At 26.8% G+C, this 21,947-nt stretch overlaps 1 protein-coding gene across 1 annotated transcript in view; it reads left to right on the top strand.

The window, feature by feature from the left end:
- Positions 1 to 21,947, top strand: part of LOC107439976 (neuroligin-4, X-linked-like) — a 239,628-nt gene that overhangs the window by 149,200 nt on the left and 68,481 nt on the right. The window contains exon 2 of the mRNA XM_071188123.1: positions 11,871 to 12,020. Coding sequence (XP_071044224.1) covers positions 11,871 to 12,020 — 150 coding nt within the window. The remainder of the gene's footprint in view (positions 1 to 11,870; positions 12,021 to 21,947) is intronic.

Genomic DNA, 21,947 nt, shown 5'->3' with positions numbered 1-21,947 from the left:
TTTTCATTAATTGGACGAAATGTCTCTAGGGCAATAATTGGGTGTTGTTTTACGGTACAAATAATACAAACTTTATTACATCCCACAAGCATTCGAATGACTGTCAACATCAGGAAATTCATCTTAATTTATATATTTATTTTTATCCTAAATTACTGTAGCAACTCTAGAATTTCTTTTTAATTAAATAAGAAAATTTCTTATATGTTATAAAAAATTTTTTAATGATATTTATTAGTTAAATATTACTGTAATGTAATTGGCAATTATAAATTTTAAATTTTATGAAAAAAAATGCATAATATAATAATAAAATTAAATTTTCTTTTTCAAAATAAAATGTTCAGAACGAAAATCATTTAGTTGTTTATTTTGTCCATCAAGAAATACAGCATTTCCTTTATTTTTTTTTATTGCTCTACTTATTTTTTTAATATGATAAAGTAAGTTATAAACAATTAGGATTAAAAATAAATTATTATTTTAATTAGAAAGAAATGGTTCGGTTTATTAAAATAAGTTTTCTTGTGTTTAAAATCTGTTAAATGCATTTAATGACAAAGACAATATCAGAAAATATCTTTTAATGATTAAAAATAACTTTATATTTATGCATTTATATCAATAAATTTATATTTAATTTCTTATGGCTCTTCTTCCCGTTTTGTTAAATGGAGATTAAATGATTCCACCCAAACAGAGCGGTCTCCAATAATTGGGCGAAGTGGCTCAAGGGTAATAACTAGGATTTGTTTTACGGTCAAATAATACAAATTTTATCTCATTCCATAAGCATTCAAATAACTGTAAATATAGGAAAAGTTTGCTTTATTTATTTATTTTAAATAATTTAACAACCCAAGAACTTTTTTTAATTAAATAAGAACATTTCTTGCACGATAAAATATTTGTTTTAATGATATTTATTCGCTAAATATTGCTTTCATGTAATAATAAAAAATTGAAGCAATAATAATTTGTAGCAATAATAATTTCTTAATATTTTGAAATAAAATGTTCAGTTAGAAGATTATTTAATTAACTGAGATCAACAAATACAGAATTTGGTATTCTTCATTAATTTAATGCGATATTTATTTTTAATATGATGAAATAAATTATAAAAAATTAAAAAATAAATTATTATTTTAATAAAAAAATAAATTGTTTAGTATGTTAAAAATACGTTATTCGTGTTTTAAATGTTTCAGATGCTATAAATAACAATTTCAAGAATTTGTTACGCTTATTCGAAAATACTTTTAGATAAAAAATAAATTTATATTTATAAATTTATGTCTATAAATTTATATATATATATTTATATCTATAAATTTGCATCTACAAATGTATCCCTATAAATTTATATGTATAATATGTAATTTATATATAATATGTTCGTTTTGTAGAATTTGTTATACTAAACAAAACTAAAGTTTCTACCCAATCGATGAGAAATTACATGCTACTGATATTTTTTCTTTATAACCTTGTATGAGGCTTCACGCATAAATAAGATAAAGCTATTCATATTTTACATTTGTGTGTGTATTTTTTCGTATTTAATGATACCATAGTTTCGTATTTATATTTTAAAAAACCAAATTTCGATAAGCAAATTATGAAATAAATTTTTTGAAGCTTGAACAAAAAAAATATATTATACACTGTGATATATATAGNATATATATTGCTTGAAATTTTTATTTTCGTTACGATTTTCTAGTGCTCTTTGTACTATTTTATTGATATATTTTGTTTTGACTATATTAATACAATATTAAAAAGCACTCCACATAACTCAGTTAAAAAGAGTTTTAAATAAAAAAAATATTTTGATTGAAAATATATGCTCTAGTCTATTGAGAATATGTTATTAGGAGTTAAAAACTGAAAGCATGCAGTAATCATTTTAAATTATGTATTTTCATATTTATCTGATAAAATTTTCAATTAGTTACTACATGTCTTAATTTGTCAGCATATTTGCTTAATAATTTGTTAGATTTTTCAGAAATTCTCCATAGTTCTTATTTCGCATCATATTTGTTCTAATCTTGCTTCATAAAAATTAAATTATTCCACCGAGAAAAAGCGTTTGTCGTTAATTGGATTAAATGTCTCTAGGATAAAAACTGGAATTTGTATTACGGTCAATTAATACAAAATGTATAGGATCGCAAAAGCCTTCAAATCGTTGTAAACGTAAGAATATTCTGTTTAATTTATTTATTTGTAATTTAAATAATTTTTAAATTCAACGTCTATATTAAAAAATGCGCATGTAAATAAAATATATTTTTAAATGAGTAAGAATTTTTCTTATATTTTGAAATAATTACTTTGATGAGATTAAAATTTTTCACATTTAAACGCTTAAAATTACAGTTAAATCAGAAAATCTTTAGATTGCATTTAATTAGCAGATGTCCTGTTTTTTTTTAATTTTAAATATGATAAAAGCTATAAAAACTGCTACATGATAAAAATGAATTATTACTTTAATATTTAATTTTAACGATTACAAATGACAAAATTCACAAAAATTTATTTGATAATATTGCACATATATTTACAATCTTCAAATTTTTTATTTGAGACTTAGTTGTTTAATTTAATTTCTCCGTATGATTTTCTGTTAAATGTGTAAAAACAGATTTAAGAGTATAAACATTTTATCACTTGTTTTTTACTATTCATTCCAACTTTATTAGTTTACTCTAAATATCTGAATTGCCCAAATAAGACTGAATAGCTTGAAATTTCTGTCAGATTTCAGTAATTTATAAATGTGCACAATGAAATTTAAGTAAGCTGACCACTTGGGCTGCATTGCTGTAGTGGTCAATTTGGGCACCTACAAAAAATCACGATCTTCATGTTTTCACGTTATTCAAATTTTTACGTTATTCATGTTTCTAAATTACTCATAAGTTTCTTGCAGAATAAAATAAAGATAATTAAGATTTTCAATACTCATTTAAATTTTGTTCAGTCAAAACTCTAAATATATTTAAAATTCATCAATTTAAAATTTTATTAAGCAAATACACCACATCTCTGAAAAATTGGATTATTAAATTAATGAATTACAATGTGATCCGTAAATTAAATATTAAAATAATTAGTTTAAAAGTTTTGATAAGAATCTTTCATTTGTTATTTAATCATTTTTTTCAAATAGCATAACATATATGCAATTGGATATAGCAATTTAATGATATTTCGCAATTTAGTGAAATTACAATATGCATGAAATTATTGAATTATTATAGTTATGAAACATTGAATTATAAGATTTTTAGAATTACATTACGTTTTCTACTCGTTTTGGTGACGGAAATTCGAACTTTCAATATTATGGTTCGTATTACCACACTTTTATTAGAAAAGTAAATTTAACCAAACAAACGGTTTTAATGGCATGCTCCGAAGTATCGCAATAAAATTACCAAAATGTTCTTCAGTATTATCATAAATTTTTCCATTTATTTGGTAACTTAAAATTTTTGAAGTCTATTCATTTTACCAAATAAAATTATAATAGTCCGTTTGCACTCCTATATTTCATTTAAAATGGCGATTTTTTCAAAATACTTGATAGCAGTTAGATGGCAGTTAATTATTTATTTTTCTAATATATTTATCGATTATAAAAATGGACATGAATGATGAGTTATAAATATAAAGTATAGTGTTTTAAAGATACGAAACTATGCTATATTAAGCTACTGTTTTACGCATCTTTTACGAAGGAAGTGGGAATTATTTGTTTACTTACGTTCATTGGTGAGTTTCTTTGTAAATACAAAGAACGCTTACTTTTGAAAAACAGATAGCGCAAGTTTGAGAAAGACGTCAAAGATACTCATCCAATGTCATAGCTGGATTCGATCCCATTAGTGATAACTAACGACTAAAAAGGGTTCCTTGAATTTGTTGTGACTAAAACAGCCATTCCATTTCGGAGTCCTGCTTCACGTATTGTCCTTCCACCAAACACTCTGAGGCAAAGGGATAGCTGGTTCAATAACTTCGTGCTGTCTAACACCTTTTTGTGCTATCTGTAATAAAATTTGACAATCCATTCTTTGCATTAAGCTCATTAGCCTTTATATGCATCGAAATCGAATGTATTTGTTAGTTATACGTAAAGGGTTACGTTTGATACGATACCGTTGCCTAAATTTTAGGTGTCTGGCAAAAAGTCGATGCTGCTTGACCAGGATCCCTGTGAAGATCCCTGTAAAACAAATAATTTTTAAAAAAATTATTTGCTTGAGATATGAGAAGATTACTGCTTGAGATCCCTGTAAAACAAATAATTTTTAAAAAAATAATTACTGTCCCAATTATTTATTTATTTGGTTCTTACATATGCAGATGGATTATAAAAAGATACATCAAGGGTTGTAGTTGGATTTGATCCCGTTAGCTCCACGCTGCAATTTAAAGATGTTCAGCTATGTGTAACATTTAAATTACAGACTTAGTTCAGCTTTTTCAAAGCATTAGTAGATTTACAGAGACGCATTAAGGCTTACATAGAAAGGAAGCAACATTCAGACCAAAAAAAAAGTTAACGAGCGTTTACTTAATAAAATAAAAGGCATCAGATTGAACAATTTTAGTAATCTCATGTTGTAGTAGTACTGTTCAAATTGCTGACATTTCAAGAAAATTTTCCAAATTTTACTGCTTTTACTAAGGAGAAAATTTCTGGTAAAATTACCATACTGTAGGGTAATGACATTTCTGGTAAAAAAATAAAAAAAAACCTCATTCAGATTAATATTACTAAAATATACGGTATTTAAATTATTCATTTGTTAATTTTTCCGGTTATTCGTAACATTTTACCAGAAAATCTGGCTTTAAAAATTATAGTTCTCATGACCACACCCTTATTAAAAAATACAGTAAGAAAAAGTAAATTTAACGGAATAAATGTTTTTATGCCATGATCTAAGTTATGAGGATAAATTTCAAAACTTTACCACAATTACCGAACTCTATCCAATATTATAAAACCATATTTTATTGTTTATTTTACCACAAGTTATTACCATATCACTAAGGCAAAATTTACTGTGCTTTTTGAAGTTCTCATAGTGCCAGAAATCACGATGAACTTTACCATATTTTGCAACTTTTTCCCTCAGTGAAAAAATATAACTAGTAAATTTCCAAAGTAACGAATTGTAAGTAAAATTACGTAATTTTTACATTCCTTGTTAATTGTAAAGAAAGTAAAAGTGCTATCATATATCTGATCATTTTGTTATTTCGATTTAAAGTAATAATGTCACGCTTTTTTTATGGTGATTTGCCTGTATTCTTCATAATGCATTTCATACATGGAACAGATTATTTTCAAATTAATTTTATACAGATTAATGAATCTATTAAAATAAAACATTCTTATTTTGCAGTGCAAAAAGTCTCAAGTAATTAATTAGAATTCATTAAATGATAAAATAATTTTAAATTTAATTCATTACAAAAGCTATGAACTGAAGGTCATTAGAAAAACTATTTATGTTATTTCTTCATTTTTAAATTTTTAATTCAAATTGAAAAAGAATTCAAACATTAAACTAAGTCTTACACAATTATGTAACAACAAACTATAGCATCCGTGAAAGCAACAGTTTTAATTATCCTGTATCTTTTTTTTCAATAAGATTAAGCTTTCAGAGAAAATATTATAAATATCCGTAAACAAATTTCTAAATTCGATAAGCTTTTATAAGCTTTTAATTGAATAATAGTAGAAAGTACTGCATTAAATTAATTTTTATCTACTTAAGTGTTTTATTTTAAAATTTGTCCCAAAGAAAAGTTTAGTCATTTAAATCCAACGCTTTTACTTTTGTCCTTTAAATATATATTTAATACCTTTTTTAATTAAATATTATTTTGCTGCAGTAATTAGCTTTAAAACGTAAAAAACTAAATTAGATTGAATATATTTATAGTTTAGAGAAACTGCCGCTATTTTTACAACATATATATATATATATATATATATATATAGTTGGTTGTATATGTTGTATACANTTGTATATGTTGTATACATATATATATATATATATATATATATATTACTTTACTTTGTAAAATTACAGAACTGATATACCCTAGTATTCTGTTAGATATTTAAGACAAAGAAGCCATAAAACTATTTATATATTTTATAAGGCAAATACATTTCATGGAGTGGAAAGACTCCATCTTCATTTAATCTCATAGGTAACATTACTAGTCTAAAGGGGCTGACAAAAAATTGCAAAGATCATAAATGTGTCTCTGTCTTTAATGATAAGAGAACTTTTGGCACCAAAGTATAGTTGTTACGTGTTATAAGAAGAAACTTTATACCATGATCAATAAAGATATAAAACTGTTAGTGACTAAAGCTGTCTTCAATCTGCTAGCTATAAGCGCAGGCAATAATGGGACAGTTGAAAAAAATTTATTACCTCTTTTGTTTTCTCGTATTATCGCTTTGAACCTATGTTCTTAATACTATAATTTCAATTTGTTGTTCAACCAGCTCGTAAAAAAGCAATTCTGCAGTTGCTCGTAAACTAATGTTTTTTTCCACCTCTTTTGAACCAGATGGTGAAAATAAAAATGATGCTTCAGGTTTCACGATTAATATGTCATTTAGAAGTGCAGATGGATTCGACAAGCTAAAGTCTTCCTCTTTTTTACCTTTATTGAACTGACATGTTCCTTCGGCTGTTGACACGAAAGCGATGATCATTTTGTCATCTCACGTGTAAAAATCAATATCTAAAAAGAACAGATAGATTAATTTGAAAGGAAATTTGATTTGTTCTTTTTTTTGTTTACTTACAGTTGGAATGAGTTTGATAAATGTATGTACCCTCTTTGGATATAAAACGCAATATGTTTATTTGCTAGAAACCATTTTAATGCTTGAAACCTATTTTATTATCTGTCTTTGCTTCATGTATTAGCTGCAGTAAATCAATCGAATTTATAAATAAGAGTGCTCAGTAGAATTGATAAATAAAAATATTCAGTAGTATTTATACATTGAAGATCATAAGTCAACAGAAATGTTAATGATACAGAAAATTCAGTTTTTTAATACATTGCTTGCTATACAAATAACTTGCATACAATTCAAATAAATTGTATTTAATTTGAAGGAATTGCATACAATACAAATAAATACATGGATTAGCTTTAAATGTAGATTTCTACGTGTTTGATAACCAATGTAATAATGCTTTAAATCTATTATAATATCTATTTGTGTTTAATGTATCAGCTTTTGTAAATCAACACAATCTATAAATGAGAATATAAATAAGAATACGCAGTAGTGAAGAAAATATGGTTTTGTAACAACTTGCTTGCTACTTAAGTGAATTGTATTAAATTCAAATAAATACATGTATGAGTGTCATATGTAGATTGCCACGTGAATAAATATATAATAATTCATGAAACCCTTTTTAATATCGTTTCGTGTTTCATATATCGGCTGCTACAAATCAGCAGAATGAACTGTGTTCAATTCAAATGAATTGAATGCATGCATCAGGTATAAATGTAGTTCGCAGCCTGTTAATTTGTTGAAAGAATTTAAGTATTATTTTTTTTATCTTAACTTCATGTATTGTCTGTAAATTAGCACATATATAAGTATAATTCGAGAAATTGAAGTTTTTTTTTTATATAATGCTTTTTAAAATATGTGTAAAAACATTGGAAAAATAATGCGATTTAATTATCTATACAAGGTTACAAGGTTATAATAATGTTTGAAACATATTTTAAGTTCTCTAATTTTTTATGTATTTGCTAAAAACATGAAAAGCTTATTCGTACAAAGAGATGATCAATAATGCAGCAATAGCTTGTATGTACAATATGCAAAAAAAAGAGAAAAAAACCGGGCCTCCCTCAATAACTTTTGATCTAATTTTCAGACCATCACGTTCTAGGACTCAAAGATAATGGTTTGGGGGAGCGACCTTCAAATATGGTAATTAATTAGTGCATACGATATTTAAAAATACGAAATCAGGCACAAAAATGCACGTTCATTGAATAAACATACCTTTTTTTCGACAGATTCAGGATTCCAAATTATAGGAGGTAGCTGCAATCTGGGAAATATGGTCCCCATAGTTTGTTCAGGAGAGCGATCCAAAGTTTGGGCAGCAAAAAGTAAATTTTTTTTTCGTATTTCACCATATTTCGAGAGCTTAAGCGAATTTAAAAATTTTTTACCCACAACTATAAAATTTGTTTATCCCTAGATAATACCATGCAGAAAATAAATTTTAGTAAATAGTTATTATTATTATTATTTTATTTAATAACAGTCGACAAATTTTAAACTCAAAGGTATGCAATATTTTACATCATTTTAAAGCATGTAATTTTACAAGGCAGAATAAAAAATTGGATCGAAATTAGTTGTATAGCTCTTAAGAAAACGAATTTTAAATATACAACTTTTAAATCGGGACCACATTTCCCAGATTGCTGTTAACCACTATCATTTGGAGATCTGAACTCGAAATATCCCGTTAAAAAATGGTTTGTGTAAGCAGAGAAAGGGCTTTTTTGTGTAAAATTTCGTAACTTTCGTAACTAATTATCGTATGCGCTAATTAATCAGCATGTCTGAGGTCACCCCCTTGATCCATTAAAATTGAGTTTAAGAACGTGAAGGTCCGAATAATTATTCATGGTTGTCCATTTTTTTCACACTGCAAAAAAATTCAAAATTTTTGATGATGCAGATGAGCTTTTTCTTAGAGTATACATGCAAAAAACATCTGATGAGTAGATAATAATTGCTATAAAAGCTGTGAAAGAATCATCCATATTGAAAACAGACTTTTTAAAAGTAATTTAAATGATTTAACTGCGTATAATTTAAATTTCTAGAGAGGATATATTGGAGCAAGTAGGTGAGTTTGAATACAAGACGAATTATCAAAAATTTCTTTTAAAATATCCTTTCCCAACTAAATGTATAATTCTCATAATAAATCATCCTCACTTACTGACAACGACAGTATGCTTTTATAAAATATACTTAACCAGATTGGTTTAAAAACATCTTTTGCCAAGCATACTTAAAACTCTCCTGAAAATCATTTACTCTTACGGACAATGCCAGTATGCTTTCATAAACTATACTTAACCAGATTGGTTTGAAAACATGTTTCATCTGTCAAACTCAAAACTCTCCAAAAAAAGCATTTACACTTATGGACAATGACAGTATGCTTTCATAAAATATACTAAACCAGATCCGTTTAAAAAAATCTTTTGTCAAGCAAACTTAAAACTCACCTAAAACTCATTTACACTTACGGACAATGACAATATGCTTTCATAAAATATACTTGATCTGATCTTTTCTATATAAGTTTTTATGATTTGAAAGAAAATATCTGAATCACCAGATTTAAAACGATAGATTTCGCACAATAAAAAAAATAAATGAAGTAAAATAAAAATTTGTTTTATACACGCAAGGGATTCAAAGATATTCAGTTTGTAGTAAAACTTGAAGAAAATGACAAAAACAATTCCTTTTCTTTTGAAAACTTAATTACAGCAATGGTTTGCCGTTAGGGATTTCTACTCTCTTCTCTGGCAAATTTTTTAAGTCGTAGTTATTTTTAAGATTAAATATAAAGGTTTTTTGATATGAATGAGAAAAAAAAATCATTTGAATTATCTTTCTGAATTGTAAGCAACATTGTGTTTTTTCTTAAGTAAGGTATATGAGTAAATTATATTTTCAGTAAGGTTATTTAATAATTAATCAAACGCATTATCTGAAGAGGAAAAATCTTTTATAGATTACACCTTGCTGTTTAAAATAAAATTTTGTTTCTTCTTAAATTTTTTATGAATAAATTATATTTTTATTCGGCTTATTTAAATATTTCGCTCAAGCTAAACATATTATCTCAGCCTATTATTAACAATCACGCTTTTAATCTCTGCATATTAAAAATTTAAATTCTTCTTTTGTTTTAATTTCAGGTGTATAGGGTGTTATAATAGTGACAGATAAAATTGTTTTAGGAATTATAAGACTTTTTGTTGTAATGATATAAATTCAAGACAATTATTACAGATGCTGATTTTAAATTAAATGCATATTTTTTGCATCGTAAGACTGAAACTATAAATTAAATAAAACTTATCTTAGTAGAACTTGAAACTAGTACTAGTGCTTGAAAAACTAGTACTTAAAAAATACATGAACTAGTACTTGAAAGTAGAACTTGAAAGTCAATTAATATATATTTATTATATATAATTAACTTCGAAGTTCATATAAGTCTTCTATTAAATTATACTATTCTTCCTCAACTGAACTAAACACTCGTGTTTGTAATAAATAAATAATAATATTTCTTTTGAAATATGGAGTTATGGTTAGCTTAAATAAACAGTTACGTCAATATGTTTAAGAAAGTCATAATAAATAATTGGGGAATTTTTTTCTACGTCAAACTAATTACGAAAAAAAACTAAATTCGGAAACTTATTTTTATTAATTTTTATTTTTAAGTAGATATGACGAAATTTGTTTTTAGTATTATTTAAAACATGGTTTAATAATGAACGAGACATTTTTATTTCTAAAATGTTATTTTGTTTACAATTTTTTGACTAACATAAAAACAAGATTTTGGGCAAAATTTTTTTAAATTGAATTTACTATAAATTTAGAATTCCTGCACTTTTAGCTTTCTAAAAATAATTTAGTTTTGTTTGTACATCATTTATTTACAAAGTTATGGCAATTTTTGTGCATGGTTATAGCAGAAGATACACTAATGATTATTAGTCTTTAAATGCGTTTACCTCAATTTCAGATTTTTTTCACATTTTACACTACCTCACTACCATAATCACGATATCTCATGCTGTGTTTAAAATATTTGTCTACAATTTTTCATGAGAATTTATGATTATATCACACATGTTTTGAACTACAGAGAAAAATGTAAGCACCATTTTTTATGCATGTTTTTTTGCAAAGACAAGAGCGGAAATTTCACATTTTTTCCCCAACTACATTGGTCCCTAACTCAGCAGTTCATGCACTTGCTTTTAAGATAATATTTCAAAGCATAGTTGATAGCCTTCTAAACAAGATCCTCCAAAGATTTTTTGTTCTAGGAGATAGAAATTTTTTTTTCTACACTGTTTAACGTTTATGCAAAAACAATGCTTTATTTAAAAATGGCCATTTAAAATAATAAAAATATTTTTTTTTCTAGTTTCATACTTTTTTTCACATAATAAAGCAAATAGACTAGTTTTTTTTTAACTTTATATAACTTTTTTTAAAAAAGTTTTGTAACTAACCGGATACCTTAATCTTATGTAAACGTCAAATGCTAATTCGTTAACATTCTAATAATTTTAAATGTTAAAGTGAGCTCAAAATTTTGAAGGTAGTGCTTTATGTTAAACCATTTTTTTACCTTAACTCAAAAAACGCAAAACACAAAATCAACAGAAATAGAGTGTTAATTTTAGCAATAGAGAATATTGTGTTGTTATATCATTATTTCTGATTACAATTAAACGGTCTAATCGGTCTCATTATCGTTAAAGTCAACAGAAATAATCAGACACTTTATATGCAAAGGTTTTTCAAAACTTCTGTGATTACTTAATTGCCAACTGTTTTTCATTGCAGCAACTGAAGAATTGTACTTACTGTATAATTATATACAAGTGTATTTACTCTTACAACTGTATTTAAACGTTTCTATATAATCCTCATAAATATAATTGATATTATATTATTTAACGGAAATCTAAAACTATTTATTTTCTTTTAGCTGGCCGTGATCCACCGAAACTTCCAGTTCTACTTTTCATCCATGGTGAATCATATGAGTGGAATGCTGGTAACCCATATGATGGTACCATTCTTTCGAGCTTAGGGAACGTTGTAGTAGTTACAATTAATTTCAGATTGGGCATTCTCGGTAAGAATTATTTCTTTATTTTAAATATCCATGTAATCCATCCTACTAATTAATTTTAATTTAATTTTAATTTAATTTTAATTTAATTTTAATTTAATTTTAATTTAATTTTAATTTAATTTTAATTTAATTTTAATTTATTTTTAATTTCAATTTATTTTTAATTTCAATTTATTTTTAATTTCAATTTATTTTTAATTTCAATTTATTTTTAATTTCAATTTATTTTTAATTTCAATTTATTTTTAATTTCAATTTATTTTTAATTTCAATTTATTTTTAATTTCAATTTATTTTTAATTTCAATTTATTTTTAATTTCAATTTATTTTTAATTTCAATTTATTTTTAATTTTAATTTATTTTTAATTTCAATTTATTTTTAATTTCAATTTATTTTTAATTTCAATTCATTTTTAATTTAAATTTTGTTTTTGGTTATAGTCGTAAATTTGTCAATGCATATCATTGATCTGCTCATTTTGAAGTTTAATTCTCAGTTTGTAAATTGAAACCAGAATTACTCGAAAAATTTGTAACAAAATTTTTACGATGAGGATCTTAGAGACAGTGTTAAGGATATCTAACAGTTGCGTTTTGCCTCAACTAGTATATGCTGGAGGATCATCCGGAAAATAAAGTTTCCAACGGCCCATACACAGGAACAAAAAATAATTACCTGGAAAATATAATTAAATATGATACATCTACAGGAAGAAAAATATTATGATTAAATTAAATAATGTATGATAGGGACATTTCTGGTAAAGAAAAGTTCATAACTCTGGTTAATAATCAAAATGTATGGTATTTAAGCTAGTTATTTGTTATTTTTCGTTCATATGGTAACGGCTTATTGTAAGTTCTGATCCTTATTGCCACACATTTAGTAAAAAATACAAAACTGAAAACTTAATTTAACCGAATGAATGGTACTTTAACCATGATACTCTGAGGCATCATGGTGAAATCATTTTTATTTTATCAAAATAATTACCGAAACACTTCGGTGCAAATTACCGAGCGTTATGATGTTCCCATAAGGTCAGAAACAGGGTAAACTTTAATATATTCTGGCAGATTGACCATACTTTTTTTCAGCGTGGAAGTAATAAATTTCTAATCTCTTCATATTCGAATGCTATTTTCAAACACAAATTTACATGCTTTAATATTGTCCCCTTAAATAACATGATACTATAATTTTTTTTCTCAATGTTTCGAAATAAAATTAGAAGCGACTTCAAAGAAAAGTACCGCATAAATGGTACCTTTATGATGATGCTTTTAGGCACCATGTTAAAGTTACCGAACTTTATTACGATGCATTACCACATTTTCCAAATTTCATAACTTATTATAAGACTGCATTGTATCATTAATTTTACCAAAATAATGACCAATTCGCCTTGGAAAAATTATCAAGCTTTTTGGTGTTTTGATAGAGCCGGAAACGCCGTAAATATTACCATATTCTAGCATTACTTTTCATACATTTTACTTCATTCGTTTTTTTCAGTGCATTATATTTGGCATAAGAATCAAAATTATAATTAAGTAATGGAAAAAGATGTATTCAAATATTAAATTTAAAGTAGTAATAATAGGGATTGTTCCAATTTTGTTTAATAAAAATTTTAAGCTTTTTCATTATTTTTTTGACATTTTAAATTCAATATAAATTTGCATTTCATCCGAGAATAAACAATTGCTTATGTTTTAAAATTTCGATTATGAAGCAAAATGGGTCAATAAATGTTGCACACCTTGCAACTTGCATTTTTAAAAACATGCCTTTTAAAATATATAAATTAATTGATATGATTACTGATAATTCAATACTACTTGTTTAAAAAATATAATAAACAAACCAAAATTTGTCTCCAGGGATGTGGATTTAGTGCATTTTTTGTTTTGAATCAGCAAAAAGTATCTGTCCTATACAAAACTTTTTGCATCCAAATGCATGACAATTTGAAACAATCAGTTTCTCTACAGAGCATCTAGTCAGTCTTTTAAAGTAGGGATATAAAAGGCTGAGTTCATGAAAAATCGCAGTTGTATTTTTGTTAGACAGTAAGATTAATTTGAACAAACTGTCTGCCGCTTCACTAAAGATTTTTTTTGTCTCTCTTCTAAGGATTCTTTTTTTTCCTACAGGCTTTTTCACCCTTTCATCTAGAGAATTTTTCTTTTCTTTTGGTGTTGATTTCTGGAATTAGTTGATTAAGGAAAGGCTGATTTTTTTCTAAAAGAAATTTCTTCCTAGATCATTTATTGACGTATTAAACAAGCTAAATTGGTATCAACATAAGCTCAATCTGAGTACTTCTTTGTGAGCTAGTGTTTTGTCGTGTTAAAAAATCTATGTTGGACTTTCTTTCCGGCTAAATTTTTGCATAGGAAAAAGTTTTATTAAAATTTATTCCGCTGTATTTTCAGTTAAAACAAAAAATTATAGCTTTTCGTCGTTTGAAGAAATAGCTTTAAAGAAGAAATAGATTTTAAGAAATAGCTTTTGCTTCTTTTGCATTATAATAAGTAATTTTAGATATTTTTGAAATATATAATAAATCAAGTATGCTTAAAATTCAGTGCTTTTCAATAAGATTTAAAATTACATGAGATGAATTAAGAATTATTAAACAACTTTTTTTATGTTAATAACAACTCTCTGAGCTTAAAAAAATAATGCAACATTATACTACCAATTGCACGGTTAATTCTTGGGAGTATGAAATTCTTAAAAGTATGAAATTATGTAATTTCGTAAGTGAATTTGATTTTGAATGAATTGACAAATGAATTAAATTTCAGGGAGTATGAAATTTTTGAAAGTCCAAGCATTGTATCACTGGTTTGGCTTTAATCTGTTGTGCATATAGTTTTAATAGCAAAAGAGTCAAAATCTGTTTTACTTCATCGTATGAAAATGTACATGGCAGGTTGGAATGATTTTTTGATCACTCTGGGATCGTTAACCATATATGTATCTAAACAAAAGACAAACCACCTCATGTTTATCTTAAATCCTTCCAAAGTCAATGAGATTTATCTCAGATGAAGTGGAAAAAGTAACTCAATGCTGAGAATCTTAAAAACGGATATCTCAAACTCTTAAAGTTAACTTTTAAACTGATTTGAGAGCATTCTATCAAATGATCAAGTGATATGAACATATGCATGGAAAACATTTTTTATAAATCCTAGGAGCAGATCTACATTACTTTTCATCTGCAAAGTCGGATGCATTTTGGCAGATTTCAAGATGTCGTAAAATACCGTTGGCAAAGTATTAGCTATTAATGTCAACGTTGGGCCACCCTGCCGTTTGAGTAGCAGACGGTATATGAGGAAATTGTAAATTTCGAAAATCTATGGAAAAGAAGTAAGATATAAAGGTGGTGTTGAAAAATGGGTGGCAATTAGCAGTTTAAGTCCGACTAGCACTGAACAATTTGACCCATCGTGCAGTCGTGCTGTTACGCATTTTTACTACAGGCTTCAGATAATCTTTGAGAACATAACGATGCATCTTCGCCATGAAAAAACCTCGAGTTAAATCCACGACTACTGATTACTTTTTGTTAATATCATATACAGCAGGGTAAACCACAATGTCCACTTCAAGATTAGAGAATAATCACTCCTTGAATCAACGGTTTTTTTTTTTGTATTATAGACACCAACAGCAGCTCCATCTTCTGTTGGTAAAACAAAATAAAATAAATTCACCATTTGTCTAAATATACTTATAAACCATTAAATGCTTTATAGTAGGCTACACTGTAAGAAAATTAGGATTAAATTACACTGATAAGTACCGGCACTCAGGGTACCGGTACTTATCAGTACCGGTACCCTGATTTTGTTTTACTGAACAAAAGTCTGATAAACCATAATTTTCCACTAAATCATTCTAATTAAATATTATTGTAAATTTATGATACAATATTTTCCGGTTAAAATAATTTTACGATGAAATGGATTTTACGATAAAGTGGATTTTATGGACAATGCATCCAAAGTGCCGTTACTTTATATCATAATTTGATCTTGAAGTGTTAAAAAGCGTATTTTCATACTTCTTTCTTTTCATAAATACCAGTTATAGAAACTACAAAATATTAAATTCCGTTACGTTTAGTATGGCACAAGAAAATAAAACGTTATAAGTTGCAAAATGAGATGATTTTAACATTTCCTTGATTGAAAGTAGTAGAGAATTCTAAATGGTCAAATACAATAATTTTCTGCTGTAAAAAATGCGTTATTAATTTTCGAATACCTGTTTTTGACTCGAGCAATGAAACATACTTCCCACAATCCTCAGATGTTTACTTTCTTTGGGAAACACGAATATATTCCTCTGTGATTTTTCTCTTTTTTCAAGGATCTTTACGTCAAACTTAGTTTATATCACCAGGTATTCAGGTCACCTATAGTAGAAGTTTTTTTGAATTTGAGCCATTTATTCCTTCATTTTTTTTAATTGGATTCTATCAAAGTATTTACAGCTTTTAGCTGATTTTATTTACATTTGTATTTAGCCGTGATGCATTTATAAGCATAATTTCATTGTTCACTTCTTTTTGCTCTTTATGAAATAGTATAATTTGACTTAGCTTGTCTTATGTACCTAGAGCTGATAAATTAATTCTATCTAATTAATTATTCCACATGGCTCGATTTTTTCTTATTTCAGGTAAAATTAAAAATATAACTGCTGCACTATAAAAAAATATCAATATTGTGACAGATTATAAGATTTTTATGAATATCAATACTTCTCCTTATTGCTTCAAAGTACTGCTACAGTGCAGTTTACAATGAGTAATTTATAGATATTCTTTAAATATGGCTAAATTAAATATGAATAAATTAAATAACTTTCAGAAATCAACTTATATTTTATTTTTGGCGAATTCAACAAACGCTTAAAACTATGTGTTTGTAGAATACTTACTTTTTATTTTTTAATTGCAACTATATTTTGCATAAACTTTAATTTAGCATATTTCATACTTGTTTACATAACTAAAATGTGGTAATAAATTTTTCATTTTTATGAAATGATTAACTAGTTTCTATTCTGGTTCTTAAAAAAACATTACTCCAATATCTTTAATTTGCATGATATTTCCCATCTTCTTTAATGCTTTCACTTATAGGTATTTAATCTCTTATTTCCGATACAAAATATGTAGAAAGACAATTTTTAATCAAAATCTGTCAACTACATTTCTGATAAACTAAATAAATTTAAGATGAAATATAATACACGAATTTCACGTGTCTAAGAATTAAATCGAATTTCATTATGAAAGTAGATTCTTAATACTCAATCATACACATCGGAGAAAGAAAATCTTACAAAAGTAATTTGCAGCAAATTTTAATTTAAAGCCTAACATTTTGATCCGGTATAAGATAATTTACTCTAAAGTTTTAAGCGGAAAAACTGTTAATGAAAATCTTATGAGTTATTTGTCATTTTAATCTCCTTTCTGCGTTCGAATTTAATTTTTTCCTCCTATTACAAGAAGTTTTATCTATTTATCATTTGTAGCGCTGATAAAAAAAAAAAGTGCTGTTGCAAAATTGAGAGCAGTAGTTGATGAAAATTCTTTTTCATTTTTAAATTTCCTCTCAGCACATATTAAATTCACTGAACTTATTTTGATTTTAAGTATATATTAAAGTCTTTCTGCGTATTTTTGCTTCTTATGGTTTTATTATAAATTATAAACTTTCAAGACTCTCTTTAAATCATACAGAAATTCTGAAAATTTATTAGTCGTCAGCTTTCGTAATTAATGATAATAATATACACTTGCATTCTGTCTAACGAGAGTCTTAGTTTTTGAAAGTTTTTTCTAAGTTTCTAACGTGGTTATTTTACACTTTGAGAAGAAGTAGCTTATATATTTATTTACTTTTTACCGTTAAGATTATAATCTGTAACCACTAATGTGTAGTGTAAATGAGGTTGAAATTGAGTTTTATTAATGAGGTTATTTTTAGTGCAAAACATATCCTTATTTTCTATCTCAGGTGCATTTTTTACAGCCATCAACCTCAAAATAACCTCAAAAACACCTTATTTTTAAGGGGGTAAAATTATTATTTACTTTTTCGTAACGTGAGCAAAGTTTCCTTGTCTTGTGAATATGTGGATATTTTTTTTTCACTTGTATGTGGATTCTTGGTTTTGGTCTTTTGTGAATCTATCGACGCATTTTTATAATTCACTTTGTTACGATAATCATGATTCATGCGTGTGGTAGGAGTACATTTCCTTCATTTAATGGTAGTATTATGGGTATAGATTCTTCTCCGTTATATTACTGTGGGTAAAACTACTCTTTTAGGTAATTTTGATTCGATTAAATTTACTTCAATTCACGGTTGTAACGTAAATATAGCTACCTTCTGCAATGATTGTAACCTGGGAAATGCTGATCGTTTATAGTGCTTCGGTAGAGCTATCGGTTATAGAGTCACTCAAACTGCTGGTAGAGACCCGTCGGTAGTGATCTCAATCTTGGTAGCCGCTTCAACAACAGACATTGTGAACACTGTAAGCCTCAAATTGAATCTATCGTTGCCAAAATTTGTCTTTTTCTTTTTGGCGTGCAAATACAGAGAGTGAGATATCAGCTCAGGCACTGTCTACATCATCTGACAGGGTTAAAAAATGTGAAACATTCCTACCATGGCTGTTAAAAGATTGGCACCTGAAGAGAGGTTGGCTGCTTGACCATGGATTGATAGTTAGCGCTGCTCGTCTCAATGATTGTGATACGGTATTGTTAGTAGTACTTTATACGTCACACTAGAGTTGCAGAAAGGGCAATTGCGGCGGTCCGGGAAACTCTCCTCAAGACATGCCATCACAATTTTGATCCTCTGCAGAGGGGTGGCTGTCCCGCTTCGGTAGCTCAACGACTTGCGCACAAATTTGAGAAACAGTTTAATGAGAACCGATAACACGTATCCTCGGACTCTTTGGAAGATGATTGATTTGGTCACGCATTTGAACACTGAACGTTGCAAATGATGCATGGATATGGTGTTGGAACCATGCCTATTTGGAACCAGGTATTTACGATCAGTCCACAGTAAGACAATCGTGATATAGGTTCAATCTACTCATTTTCAATGACTGTGATATTATGAAGTCATCTCTTTTCCCTGCATATGTAATGGAATAATCTACTGTTTATTATAATAATAATAGGAAACCTCTTACTTACGTTTTACGATACTTATAATATTTACGGAATTCTCGGTAATACCAGTAAAGCACTAGCTAAACCACTTTTAAGTTTGGGATATTTATTTGAACACGTTTCAGAAAAATTAGACTAAATAAAATGTTAGGGCCAATTTTGCCTTTTTTGTATATTTCAAGCAAAGCACATACATCTCTATAAATGCATTTATAAACAGATATTTCACGATACTATTTTCATTTATGACGAAACCGTTTCCTAAGCAAAAATATTGCCAAATTGACGAAATAACTATCGTTACTTCTTCAAAGAAACGAATTTTGTCAAAATTAAAGAAATATTTTGTCATTCTATTTTTCCCCTTAAAAAATCTCTTAGTACCTAACATTTCTAACAAACCACTTTTTCGAGGGCACGATGGGGATGAATCAACGTCACCTAAACAGCACAAATATTGAGAAAACAGACAGGTAAATTACACCCATGCCGGAAGCAGGATTGAACCCGGGCTCTCCCTGGTACAAAAATAACTTCTTGACCACGATACAAGGCGGATGGTTTTGTTGCTACTTTATTTCCCATTGCCTAGTTTTCATTCTAGTTGTTAACAATCTTCCGCAATGCACTATGACGAGGTTCCATAATTGAGGAAATATTTTAGTCACATATTTGAGGGTTCAAATTCGTCATCACGTATTTTTTAGATGAATTGATTCTCAAAGTTTATATATATATCTATACATATATATATAATATTAACTCCAAATGAAGCTTTCTACACTGTTATTTATATCTTCCATCAGCTCTTAAATGTCCACCATTTTTAAAGAAATATACTGTTAAAGATTAAAAGTATGAAACACAATATTATTAATTATTTCATTATTTTAAAAAAAATACGAAAATAATAAAAAATTATATATATTTATGTGGAAGAAATGATTAATTTTATGAAGAAAAAACAATTGTATTTGATTAATGCGTAAAATTATTTTTCCCTGATCTTAATTTTTCTTTTAGTTTCTTTCTCTAAAGAAATGCTTACTTTTAAAACATCAAAGAAAACAAAGAAATATTTTTATATTACATTGAGCTGGCTGTGAAAAAACACCACTTTACATTTTTTTTTATTCCAGCATTTGATTACAGATATTGAGAAAATAAGCACAAACTATGAGCAGATAAATTTGCTTTTTATTCTTCCACGTATTTTGTTTCCATGATAATATCATTCGAAAGTGTGAAAAAAAAACTAGAAAAACAAAATAAATGATAAAACACTTAAAACAAAAGAGTGGAGAAAAAGTAGGGAAAAAGCAAATGGACAAAATAGTGAAAAAGGATAAGGAAAGAAATATCGAAAGAAAGAAAGTAAAAGAAGAAAAAAAGACGATTTTTCGAAAGCCTAAAGACAAAAGCATGATTCTAAATTAAATTAAGGAGACCTCCTTACATGAGCCAACGTTTCGCCAAATGGAAGTTGGAATCTTGTAGCCAAGTCAAATCAGGTCGAATTTGAGATTCGGCACGAAGTATTGTTTCTTAGAATAAAAATCAGCTGAAAAAGAAGATGGTAGACAGGAAAAAGAGAGAGCATTTTACTGACGGTATCAGTAATACAAATGATACTACTATGTGATTCTTGGAGTTAGATCTTAAGAAGAAAAGATTGATGAAATTCTTGAAGAATATTTTATGTAGCTTTTTCACAGGGATAGATCCAAGTTTCTTTAGTAATTAAATCAAGGAAATAAATTTTGTTTTTATCTTTTTTATAAGAAATAAAATTAACAAATTTGATATAAAAAAAATCTTAGATATATGGTTTATCTTATACTAGAGAAATGTGATCCTTGAGGAGTTATTATCAAAAAATGATTTATCTAATAATCGTTTCCATAATTTATTTAATTTGTAATTGATAGATTAATTATATTTAAATAATGATTGTATTCATTGTTTTAAGATTTAGTTAACATTAAATATTTGGGTTTATTAATGAAAGCGTTATTTTTTAAATAATTCATTTTTTAAAAAAAATTTGGCGAAATAAGCGATCCTGATTATTTTACGGACGTTATAAGTGATACAAATGATACTTCTTGGAGTTAGATCTTAAGAAGAAAAGGTTGATGAAATTCTTGATGAATATTTAATGTAGCTTTTTTACAGGACAAAAGCTTCTTCAGTGATTCAAAGAAAGAAATTTTAATTTTATATCTTTTTTGTATAAACTAGATTTAACTAATTTCATATTAAAAAAAATTAAAAGACTTATGCTGTAACATCTTAGCTGTTTTTTCTCAGAAAAAAAATATTTATCTTATAATCTTTTCAAAACATTTATTTATTTTGCGATGGGTAGATAAATTACTTTTAAACTGATGATTGGATTTATTGTTTTAAGATGTAGTTCTAATAGTTCGAGAATCTATAGCTAAATATACGAGTTGCGATAAAGAAGTGCATTTGTATTGCTAAAGTAGTTTAAGCGATATAATGAAGTGCATTAAGCAAGGAAACGAAAAGCATTAAGCGAAGTGCATTAAAATTAACATTAATTTGCTAAAAATTTTGACACATATTCTGAATATTGTGATCATATTTTTCATATCTGATGATGGCAAAACCTTGTTTTTTGTGGGTAAAAAATAGAAATTCATTAAAAATTGATGTTATATATATATATATAT

Source organism: Parasteatoda tepidariorum, chromosome X2 (assembly GCF_043381705.1).
Source record: "Parasteatoda tepidariorum isolate YZ-2023 chromosome X2, CAS_Ptep_4.0, whole genome shotgun sequence".
NCBI lineage: Eukaryota > Metazoa > Arthropoda > Arachnida > Araneae > Theridiidae > Parasteatoda > Parasteatoda tepidariorum.
The sequence above is the reverse complement of the archived record's forward strand: the minus strand, read 5'-3'. Positions and strand labels throughout refer to the sequence as shown.